This window comes from Patella vulgata, chromosome 5 (assembly GCF_932274485.2).
Source record: "Patella vulgata chromosome 5, xgPatVulg1.2, whole genome shotgun sequence".
Lineage (NCBI taxonomy): Eukaryota > Metazoa > Mollusca > Gastropoda > Patellidae > Patella > Patella vulgata.
Genome location: NC_065883.2, coordinates 65,357,570 through 65,369,976, shown reverse-complemented (window position 1 = coordinate 65,369,976; position 12,407 = coordinate 65,357,570). Strand labels below are relative to the sequence as shown.

The 12,407-nt window shown below is 39.2% G+C and overlaps 1 protein-coding gene across 2 annotated transcripts in view; it reads right to left on the bottom strand.

The window, feature by feature from the left end:
* LOC126820415 (uncharacterized) overlaps nucleotides 1-3,529 on the bottom strand; it is a 41,029-nt gene extending 37,500 nt beyond the window's left edge. Inside the window, exon 1 of one of the 2 annotated variants that reach the window (XM_050548339.2) lies at nucleotides 3,375-3,529. Coding sequence is in view for 1 of the 2 variants with exons in the window: in XM_050548338.2 (XP_050404295.1) it covers nucleotides 2,815-2,817 (3 nt within the window). In the remaining variant the exon portion in view is untranslated. Of the gene's footprint in view, nucleotides 1-2,814; nucleotides 3,023-3,374 lie in introns of those variants that run through there. The other variant, XM_050548338.2, reaches the window with a different exon arrangement.
* Between the last annotated feature and the right edge of the window lie 8,878 nt (nucleotides 3,530-12,407).

Below are 12,407 nucleotides of genomic sequence, written 5' to 3'. Positions count from 1 at the left end.
ATAAAACATACATGTATACATAAACCATTATGAAGACAAATAAATGTCAAAATATATACTCATATTCCATGTAAACTTTATCATTTGCTATTAAAAGTAAGCTCACATCACAGGTGATGTCAATCAAAATATATTTTATTTTACAGAAAATCAAAAATTTCATTCATAAATCTCTCAAACTATAAAAATAAACCATATTTAATGTCACATGAGGTTTTATATAATGGTTAACGCCTGTGTTTTGGATCATAAGGTCTATCATTGCACAGTTTATTGCTACATGTATGTCATTTTAGTTATTTCATTCATGTCAATCTTAAAACAGATTGCCCGGTTTATGGCTAAATGTACATTGTACATGTATGCCATCTTAGTACATGTATTTCATTCATGTCAATCTTAAAAAAGATTGCCCGGTTTATGGCTAAATGTACATTGTACATGTATGTCATTTAAGTTATTTCATTCTTGTCAATCTTATGCCATCTTAATCTTAGTTATTTCATGTCAACCTAAAATGCCCATATGAAGAAAACCATTGAATCGATCGATGATCATTTATCTATATATATATTTGTGACTGTCGTTTGTCTGTCTGTCTGTTCGGGGTTGGCGGCTACACTAGGTCTGCCCCGAGTCTGAAATTTGGGGTTTAGGGGTAGGTCGGACCGGGGAATAACATAGGCCAGGTGGCGTTAGTCTACCACTTCTGGTTTCGGAGTTATGACCCCCGAGTGAAGCCGGGTATCTGTCTTGTCTGTCTGTTCGGGGTTGGTGGCTACTCTAGGTCTGCCCCGAGTCTGAAATTTGGGGTATAGGGGTAACTCGGACCGGGGAGTAACATAGGCCAGTTGGCGTTAGTCTACCACTTCCGGTTTCGGAGTTATGACCCCCAAGCGAAGCCGGGTATCTGTCTGTCTGTTCGGGGTTGGCGGCTACACTAGGTCTGCCCCGAGTCTGAAATTTGGGGTATATGGGTAGCTCGGATCGGGAAGTAACATAGGCCAGGTGGCATTAGTCTACCACTTCCGGTTTCGGAGTTATATGACCCCCGAGCGAAGCCGGGTATCCTGCTAGTAAAATAATAAATGCATCAGAAATCAACACAAATATAGTAAAACATAGGACCTATTATTTTGGTGCTTGGTTATTGCAGTTAAATTAGGCCAAAAGTTATTTATAGTACATGTAGGTCAAGTTTAATCCAGTTCTCTCCATCCAGATGCATTCAAAAGTTTAATCCAGTTATATCTATCCCAATGTATTCAAAAGTTATTACGTTGTTAACTATTCCCTTCCATTGTATTCTGTAATCAAAAGTTATGGATCAAGTTTAGTCCAGTTCTATCCATCCCAATGGTTATAATGTGTGAAATGATAGGAAGGAGGAGAATTCTGCTCAGATACATGTTGCAGCAATTCTTATTATTTTTCATCGAATTCCAACCATCTACGGTTTTTTAACTTGTGCTTTAGAACTTTTTTCTGGCGTAGTTCTCTGGCCACACCTGAATAAATTCCTGAAGTCAAAAAAATCTCTCCTGAAATTGGAAAAAGGGTAAATCGCTCTCCTGAGAAAAAGCTCTGCTGAATCTTTTTTTTTAGCATTTCTGATAAGAACACTTTAATCCATTTTGAAACCAACCGGCCAGAATTGGGTAAATGAGCTTCCGGTGGGAAATAGGGTAATTATAAGCTGCCATTTTCTTTAATATAACCAGACTTCAACAAAAACAATTCTTGGTAATTTGTTATGGAAAATGTTGTATTCTGAATAGGCTAATATATAAGACTTGAAGTTCAAGTCAGTAATGTTCGTGAATAAATATCATCAGTCAATCGAAATTAGGATTTTTTCTACTACATGTACGTCCAGTTTCAGAAAATGCAGTAGCGAAAATAAGCTGATACGACAGCATTGGAGATCCTGACGAAAAAATGTATTATTAATATTAATGTCAGTCTGAGCAAAATTCCCCTTATAGCCCACTGTATGGCGTATACCTGTCAGTGCAGATCAGTACATGTATGACCTTTAACCCCATTCCATTTCATTTCTCTTATCTCTATTGAACAGAGTAAAAAAATAACGACATCATCAGATGATTCCTTATTTGGTATTATACTCAAGGACCGGTCATCTTAATAGAGATTTAGACATAGAAATCATTGCGCAATGAGAATTCATTCACTATTTCTTACTGGTTGTCATTAGAAACAACTGCCCCATCAATCCCACACCTACGGTACTTTTCAGTGCAAATGATATGTTAAGCTTAGAATAAAACTCAAAATTTCACAACTGTGCATACGTCATGTTTGAACTAAATGTTTTACAGAAATTACACAATATAAGTAGCCTCAACTATCTACATGAACACAACTGGTTTCCTAAATTCCTTTATTTTCATTAAACTGAATGTGTATAAAAATAAAAAAAAAATAAAAATATGAATCCCTCATCAACAACAAATCAATTTCTTTATTGAGAATCTAAATGTTGAAATATGTATTAAATAGTCTATACATGTACAGGTACCGTATCCGTTAAAATATTCACTGTCGACTATCAGTCTCTATCACTATCACGAATAATTTATTAATGTAGTTATATTTAGATTTTAGACGCAAGGTGAAGGACGTTAATAATACCCGCGTGAAGCCATGACCGTGTCAAGCATTACGATAATGCTTTGCTTCTTTGCGTAATGGCCATAGATTGGTGGTAATGGCTGACCCACATGCAGCCTAATGGCGGAAATATTATATAAAAAGATAAGTCAATGGGGCGAAATGAAGACGCCCAAGGGTTACCATCAATTCCGGATATAGGCTATAGCATATACTCAATAATATTAATAGCGTCCCGATTTAAAGATACACTGCTAAACCTAAAATCCGTGAGACGTCGACCCATCAGTACAAACACCCTCGAGGAATATTCAAGGTTAAGGTCGAACATTCGCCATTATTAAAAGTACGACAACCCCTCGGAACTCACCAACAACTAGGCTATGCATAATTTATAAAAACGCCATTGAACTATTTTAAAATGGAGACACGTGCCTAGGTTATAGTCATAGAACAATTACCAAGCAATTGCAAGAAATAATATAAAATATTGTTCACAAGAAAATAAAAGTCTAAATATATGCAAACGGGTTGCATCAAATGATATCAGGTTTCCGTGGCGGCCATGTCCATTATCGCTCAGCCGATTTGTGTGTTTTACATTCATGAACAAGGCTCACTGCAGTCTACCGTTATTGGCGTTAACCATTCTGACACACTCAAACACACTCGATTTCCTAGAGAGCAGACCAAGATGTCGTATGTCCGAACAGAAGGTACGGTGTCTTAAAATATTCACTTACCTTATGTAGATAGAAAATTAGACGCCTTTAATATCATATCCTCACGTACGAGTCGGTTTACATAGCGTATATGTTTCAAATTCTTTCATTAAACAAAACAGCCTCCCCATAATAAAATACATCCGCCATGAATAAGACCAACACGGTTTGTGAATAACTACCAGGCAGACGAGTCTATTTACTCACGAGGGGTGTTCACCTGAGTTAGTCGGTTTCGCTATCTGAATGAAGTTATTTAATTGGCTGCTCAATACAGTAGCTGATAATGAAGCGGGTTATAAAGAAAAGCTATCTAATAATTATACTATTTTAGTTACCGTTCTTTATTAATAACGAGCGATTGCTGTCTGGAAATGATTGCCTATATAATAGTTCAAGTTTCAACGTTAACAAAAGTGCACACGAAACATATATTATCGCCGTGTATGGTCGTTGCAGTTTTAGCCTCAAACAGAATTTTAGTTAGATTGCTTTTATACTTCATTTGGTTATTGATTAATGTTCAGGATTAGGCGTACTGTTTTAATTAGGCCCTACTTTATAATACACACAATAGGGTTACATTAAAACCCATTAGCAAAGATGTTATCCCATTGTATTAGGCCTAGTGTAAAATTTTCGCAATACAAAGATGAGGTAAAGATAAGTACAGATAGAGAGATAGAAAGGGGGGGGGGGGTAACGTCCACTCGACACAAACTAGGTCATTTCAGGACTAACATGGTTTAATTTTATTTTATTAAATCATTTCTGTATAGGAGTCTTTAGAAGTGGCAGGACACCGGAGGACCCGGAGAAAACCCTTGGCAGTTGGAATTCGATATAAAAGTAGACCATGGCACACTGAGCCGGCCTGATCATTTAGCACTAACCCTCATGTGATTTCAGCCACCCTGCTAGAGACTCCTAGTGTGTATGTGTATGTGTCGAGTGGAGCCCCCCCCCCCCACATACACACACCCCACCCTCTATCTCTGTACTGTTCTGTACCGTCTCGACTCAGGAAGACAACACGATGCGTAGACAAACGTACTTGTCACAAACATCAGGATGTTACCGTTGGCTATTAAACTGTCAGTTTGTCCGGTCCCAGCAAGTCCGTTTTCTACGAAATGTAGAAAAAAAGCATTGCGCGGAAAATGAGGAATCGTAGGCGTTGATGTGTTTATCACGCTGTACATACAATTAAGAATGTCGGGTGTATTGCACTTGATGGCTTGTGCGAAGTGCTTCCGGTAAAACCACACACACTTATCACCGTAAACTAGGTCAAGAGGATCTGAAAGAAATGAAATGAAATGGGGTTTGACGTCCTACTGTTCTGCTGGGATAAGGAAGACAGGGGATCTGAAAAACTCGAGGGTTGACGGTCATTGGGAGACCGGCACAAAACCATTGTCGTTAGCCTCAAGATTTGGGGGTTGGATGGCCTAATGGTTAGCACGTGCGCGCTCTATCATAAGGTCTGTCATTGAGTTATCTGGCGCGGTTTCAAATCCTCGGTTGTACGTGACAAGGAGTTGGGTCGCCTGTCCAACCTCGTGGGTTTTCTCCGGGTCCTCCGGTTTCCTCCAACTGTTAAAGACCCCTACGCACAAGCGAATTATTGAAATAAAATTGAACCATGTGTAAGTCCCGAAATGACCTAGTTTGTGTCGAGTGGACGTTACACCCCATTTCTAAAAAAAAAATAGCATCAAGATTAAAACATCATGTGGTCTATAGCGTATCGCTTTATTCAACTCAAACATAGGCCTATATCAAAGATCCCTTCTTGCGTACAGACTGTGTGATTTGATGATATATCTGGACTAAAACATATTCAAATTAATTAATATATGAAAAACTTTGCTCTAAAGCATTTCAATCAGCAGAAAACTACCACATGTCGCAAGAATCTGTTTGTGTATCAACCTTGTTTATCACGTGACTCGTTGAGGGTGAATCCATTTTCAGCCGGTATTTGTCGTTAGTAGCTGTTCATTTACTATAAATATCGAAACATACGTAAATTCCTGAGGATACCTTCCTATTTTGTATTGTGGGTGTTTTGCAGGGAATCCAGTATTTTAGAATTAACTTCCCGGTAAAAAAAAATCGTGGGAATCTACTTTTAATACAAGGTGGGAAAATGTCTGCATGTACGTTCCCAGTTAGACATTTGTGATGGTGGTGGGGATGTGTGGAAATATGTCGCTGCGACGTATCACCAGCGTATAACGGTATTTCATTATAATGCATGTTCAAAACCCTAAAATTACGTGGGGGGGGGGGCACTAAACAGATTGTTCTAAGTCCCATAAGTGGGTAAATCCGGCTCTGATCTGATAACCATGTAATTTGAACGAAGATTGGATACTATTCTCGGTAATTTCGAAAGGAAGGGGGGGGGGGGGTAATAACAGACTGATTCGTAAAACCACCGGGAGTTGCCGTAATTGAGAAAATATCTAGATGTCAAAATTTTGACATTTTGAAAAATAACTTCGTGGCTGAAGATAACTACGGGAAGTTTATTTCAGCCTTAAAGCTTTATAATTTCAGCTTGTATATAATTTGAGCTTGGATAGAACCACACACGTAGTCTCATTGTTGAATGGGGAGTTATGCTTCACTTCAGATATTTGTACCCGAAGGGAAGTCAATGAAATAAAGAGTTTAACGTTATACTTTTCTGTCTGCCCTAACGAGGCGAATGAGGGAATTCCAACTTGCAAGAGTTCGTTTCCGTACACGCCATCGTGTACATGGTACCTCGGTTTTTTGTCCCATCCGAACAACTAGTTAATACACACTGTTCTTTGTCAGGCCGTCCGTTCTACACCATTGACAAGGGGAAACCACTCCTGAAACCCCGAGGAACTTTCTCGGCCATGCACCGGGAGCGAACCTGAGTAATTCTGATTAGCGAGTCAGCGACTTCTAAGCCACGTAAAGCCCCCCCCCCCCCACACACACACACTACAGGAAATGTGTTTTATAAATAAATGGGCATTTCATTACATTCCGGGTACATGATGTACTTTAATGGGCACTTTTAAATCTGGGTATTTTATATTTTGCGAGTATATTAAAATAAAATATCACCTTTTCTTATGTGTGTACACAATATACCACACGACGATATCCAGCTAGAATATGTTCCGAGGTCGCACAGATAATAAAAGTTCAAAGTCATCAGAAAGAGGTGTATGTTTAATCAATTTTCACAGTTATCTTACAAATAGTCTCGTCTAAGTAAAAGAAAAATGGGCGAATATCCAACTGTGTTAATCACGACTACACATATCTCGTTTTAATAAAAATAACAAATTACACTGCAAGTGGGTCAGGTGCACTGACGTGAACGCCGTAGGTTCAATCCATCAATCACATCACACTCATCAATTTTAAGTACATTCTCAAAAATAGATAACCCGTGTCAACATCCGGTGTTGATTTTCTTCAGAGAGGACGTGGAACATTTTGGTACTTAAGAAATTGAATTAGTAAGACTAATAGAAATTCGATTTTAAGGGTAGCGTAGTCTCTGCGACTGAGTACAACCAGTTGCAAGTAATTGTGGGTGACCGGAAGCCAGTGGATCGTCTTCGCATTCTGACGGGTTAGTGCTAAATGATAAGGCCAGCTCAATTTTTCGTCATATGTCATGAGATGTAAACAGGGCTAGCGCTAATACCAACCCTAACCCTGGTCCTAGCCCCAATGCTTATCCTAACCCTAACCTACAATCACGCGCCCTCACCTTATATACACCTCAACGACCTTGACAAAAATTGATCTGGCCTTAACAAATAGATTTAGCCCATTCAAAGGGCAGAATTCTGCAAGGCAAACCGTACCTGTTTGATGTTTCTTCCAAGACCTGCTGCAGTTCTATTATATGGGTTTAACTAGTAGTAGTAGTATCCTGGTGTTTAACGTCTGCTTCCACATAAGTGATATCGCAGACAAGAAATAGGAGAGCCGAAGCTGCTTCCTGTTTTTAGAACATGATTTTGCAATCTTTCCATTTTCGGCCTTAGGCCATGGATTGGGTTTAACTGTATCTCCACAGCCTTTATAGCTGATTAACTTTAATATTGTGCCTTTTATTATATGCGGCCTAGTTTTTAAATCTATGCGTAATATATCTTAAGTTTATGTGCTCTAGTTTTATTTTTAACGACCGTTATATAATATTTATGTCAAGGGGCGCCAGCTTAACTCCTTAAACCTTCAAGGTGAAGGTCACGAATGAATCAAGAACGAGTTGTATTATTACATGCATAGAGTATTCTTCGGATGTAAGAGTCTCTGGATGATTCTTCCAAAAAGAAATGAAAATGAAATGAAATGCGGTTTAATGTCCTACAGTTCTGCTCCGAACTGGGCTAATGAAGACGGGCATACGCCATACAGTGTGCTATGAGGGAACTTTTGCCCGGACAGCAGTACTACGACCTACTCTTATATCGAATTCCAACTGTCAAGGGATCTTTTACGTGCACGCCAATGTGTACACGGGACCTCGGTTATTCGTCCCATCCGAACGACTAGACAGATGTCCTTGTCAGGCCCTCCGCCCTACATCACTGACTAGGGGGAACCACGCCGGAAAATCGGGATGAATTTTTTCGGTCAATGCAGGGATCGAACACCCGACCTCCAGGCTAGCGAGCCAGCTTCTTACCCACTTAGAAACTGTAACCCCCCATGATTCTCCAAGTCGTGGTTAAATGCTGCGGTACCAAGTTTAGCGCGTCTTATATTTTTTATGTATTGATTCAGTTATGTAACCATACATACAATACAGTACTCGATAGATCTAAATAGACCTAAAATGTAACTAATACAAATAAATATATATTCAAAAAGAAACGAACAACAAATCAAAAATTTAATCCGCCAAACAATCAGTGGCTAATCCAAGGGTGGGGTGGTGTGGAGTGGGCTGGGGGTGTGTAGCTGATGAAAGATGGAATTTAGATCCAGATATGCACTACAAACCAACATTGTCACACCGAATTCTTTAACTTTCACGAAGCAGGACCCCCCCCCCCCCCTACACACACACACACACTCACCCCCCCCCCCCCACACACACACACATCCTTTAAACCGCATATCCTGTATCCTGCCTCTAAAATAAACATTTCTGTTGTTCAGCAGTTCCGTAGCAGATTGTGTCATGACGACGATGAAAAAACCCTATCAAATTCTCGGATGCTTTTGAAACAGGGAACCAAACAGATACGGAACTATCGTGGTATCATAAACGATTCATGCACAAATATCCCAGATTAACATACGGTACTAATAATAAGTGACTTACTGCACTTTTGCTTTTTTATATACCAATTTACAATGCCTGCACATTAATGCTGGTTCCCACTATCAGGATTCGCGCTACGAAATCGTGGTTTTAATCGTGGAATAATCGTGGTAACCCTATCAGGTCTTATCATATATTGTGTTGATCGTATCGAAACGCATCAGAACGTTTCTGCGCGTACCAGATCGTGAACTCAATAGAGAAATTCCTATCGTGAATAATAATATCTCTTTGTACAGTGTTTTATGTCTAGTCGGTCGGATGGGACGAACAATTGAGGTCCCGTGTATATATTGGCGTGCACGTAAAAGAACCTCCAGCCGGTAGTGCAGTAATCACTAATAACGGCGAGTAGTACGTTACTACTGGAAATGACAACTAAGTTACCGCTATGCGAATGTGGGTAATGCCCATATTCCATGTTCGCGTTTTCGCTGGCGAAAAAAATCGGTCTATTTAATGCAAATATAATGAGATCGTTTTTAATGTAACCGGCGAAAAACATGGAAATGACTACATGGAAAACGGCCTTAACACTCATTTGAATGTAACGTGAAGAGTTACACTACTGGAAATGGAGTTGCCGCCCAAATATTTGTAAACTGCCTAATTCATTATTTTAATCGTGTAGAGACGCCTAGTTGAAATGCCGCCCAATAATAAACAATAATTGTATTCCATTACAGAATTGTGCCCTATATATTCACTTTATATGCCCAGAAAATATAATTAATTTTTACCTTTGTTGCTGAAAAGAAACACCGTGTCTATATCCTTGAATCCACAATGACACTACATGTATTATGCATGAATGAGCTTTATATATTGCATGTCAAGTTGAAGGCGGTTAAAAGTTGCCGAGAGACAAGAAAACTGGATCAGAATTATGACATATAAATCATAGCAGTTCTCTATTCCATTTTGCACGAGTACAGAGAACTCCCTACTTTAAGAACAGAACTCTGCCCTGAATGGCCGTCATGTTCAAAAGTCAGTATACTATTTCTTAATGTGGTTCTAATTCGTTTTACACCTTTCATACACAGAAAGACTAAATAAATATTTTCGATTTTATTGAATGGAAGCAGAATAAATATACTATTCATAAAAAGTAGGGGATATTTGATTTTGGGGGGATAATACTAAAATATGCAAATGACTACGAAAAAAGTCACTATAGAACCTAACAGAAGAAACATTTCCAGTTACATGTGACGCCCAAACGCACCAATAGCTACCGCATGGAATGCAGGTGATGCTTGGGATCATCATGGGGGTCCAACCCAAGATTTGCACGACTCTGACTTTGAATGTTACAGTCATTGTGGCATTGAATTCCAGGGTGGAAACATCAGGTTAATTGTTTTAGTGACCAGAAAACAAATTTTGATATGCGTCGGCTTACCCAAAATGAAAGGTTACGTGCCCTTGGCATGCTACAGATCGGCACAACACAGGCGGTTGTGGCGCGGACGATGAATGTTTCTCAGTCTGTCATAAGCAGGCTATGGTCCAGATACCGTGATACACAATCTGTACAGGACAGACCACGCTCAGGTCGACCAAGGGCGACAACTCAAGCCCAGGATCGATTTATCCGTACCTTGGCCTTGAGAAATCGTGTCATCACAGCAAATCAGATCAGCGCTCGTCTTCAAACAGACACTGGTGTGAGAGTGAGTGGCCAGACGATTCGGAATCGACTGCATAGGGGTCACCTTCGCGCCCGACGTCCTCGCGTGATCCCTTGTTTGAGAGATCATCACATTCAGGCAAGACGTCGTTGGTGTAGGGATCGTCAACACTGGGATAATCGACGCTGGAGCAATGTGATGTTTTCAGATGAGTCAAGGTTCACTGTTGATTTTTTGGACAGACGTAGGAGGGTGTGGCGTCGTCGAAACGAGCGCTTCCAAGACGTTAACGTCATCAGACATGATCGATTTGGGGGTGGTTCTGTTATGGTGTGGGGAGTCATCACTGTTGCTGGAAGAACGGCTTTACATGTTGTTGCAGGGCGTGTTACAGGCCAGTACTACCGGGACAACATCTTGGCAGTCCATGTTGTGCCGTTCGCACGACGTCATGGCCGCCGTTTCATCTTCCAGGATGACAACGCAAGATGTCACAGGGCCAGGATCGTTACAGGTTACCTCCAACAACAGAACATCACCACATTACCTTGGCCAGCACTGAGTCCCGACCTCTCCCCCATCGAGCATGTCTGGGACATGCTTGGACAGAGGTTACGTCAACGTCAACAACGTCATGCCAATGTCCAAGAACTTGCTGCTGCGTTGCAACAGGACTGGGACAATCTGGACCAAAATGACCTTAGACGTCTCATTAGGAGTATGCCACGTCGGATCAATGCTTGTTTGGCAAACAGAGGAGGATTTACCCGTTACTGACTTGGTTGTGATGCTGTGGTAACTTTGCTGTTTGACCCCGGGTATCATTTTACCCTTATAATGGTCAGTCTGTGCCTTACTTAGTCTAACGATCATTTGGAATAAATCGATGAATGTGAACTTCATTTCATTTTGTCATTTGTTTCTTCGTCAGTTTCATTAGGTGACTTTAATAACACTTAAAAATCAAATATCCCCTACTTTTTTTGAATAGTATATTTCTGTTTATTAAATTGAAGCAGAATATATACTTAAAGGCTCAATACCACTCTTGTTGTAACTGAATAATATGTCCCAATATTTATTCTGTTCAACAAATTGTACTATTTTACAATATTCCAATTAATTGATGATACAAATTTCATCTTAACACACCTTATTTAAAAAAACTGGAAAAATTCAACTAAATGATTTGAAAAGCCTAACGTAAACCTTTTCAAATGTGACTTGGATTTAAAAATATTTTCGAACCCTCTGGACAAGTAAAATAGGATGTAATGGATAATTTACACAACATGTAGGACACTTAAACATCTAATACTTAGAATAAGGCTAATATTTATTTACTGGAGCTGTCAAGTCAGCAAGAGTGTTATTGTCCCTTTAATGTTTTCGACTAAAATCGTCGATTTAGGAATTAACATGTCAGTCAATTAGCTTCGGGTATGTTCTCAAGCGGAACTAATTGTAGACAGCGTAAGTTTCGTATGTAATTTATTTATATGATTCTGGCTGTCACTTGTGCGATCTCGCATAACAATCTTTTTATCAGGGATTTTATTTAATCATAAAATTTTATTATTCGTTTTAATCATAAAATTTTATTATTCGTTTTAAAGGAGGCATATTTAATCCTTCAGCTTTTAATGAAAAGTGCACCCCAAATTGTAATCTTATAATGAAAAGTATACGCCAAGATGTCATCTTGTAATGAAAAGTATATCCCAAGTTGTAATCTTGTTATGAAAAGTATACCCCAAGATGTCATCTTGTAATGAAAAGTATACCCCAAGTTGCAATCTTGTAATGAAAAGTATACCCCAAGTTGCAATCTTGTAATGAAAAGTATACCCAAAGTTGCAATCTTGTAATGACCGAATCTTAACACGAATATATGTATCAGATCAGAGATTTTAATTACTCAAAATTTATTTTAATTTTCGAGTTCATCCCATGTTTTGTATGTCTATAATTCTTAATGACCTACATTCCATGTAAGTATACCAAAATTGTTTTAATGACACCACGACGTATTGGTGGGGTGACATTTACGGAATGGAATCAGGAAGTAAACTAAGAATAATCAGT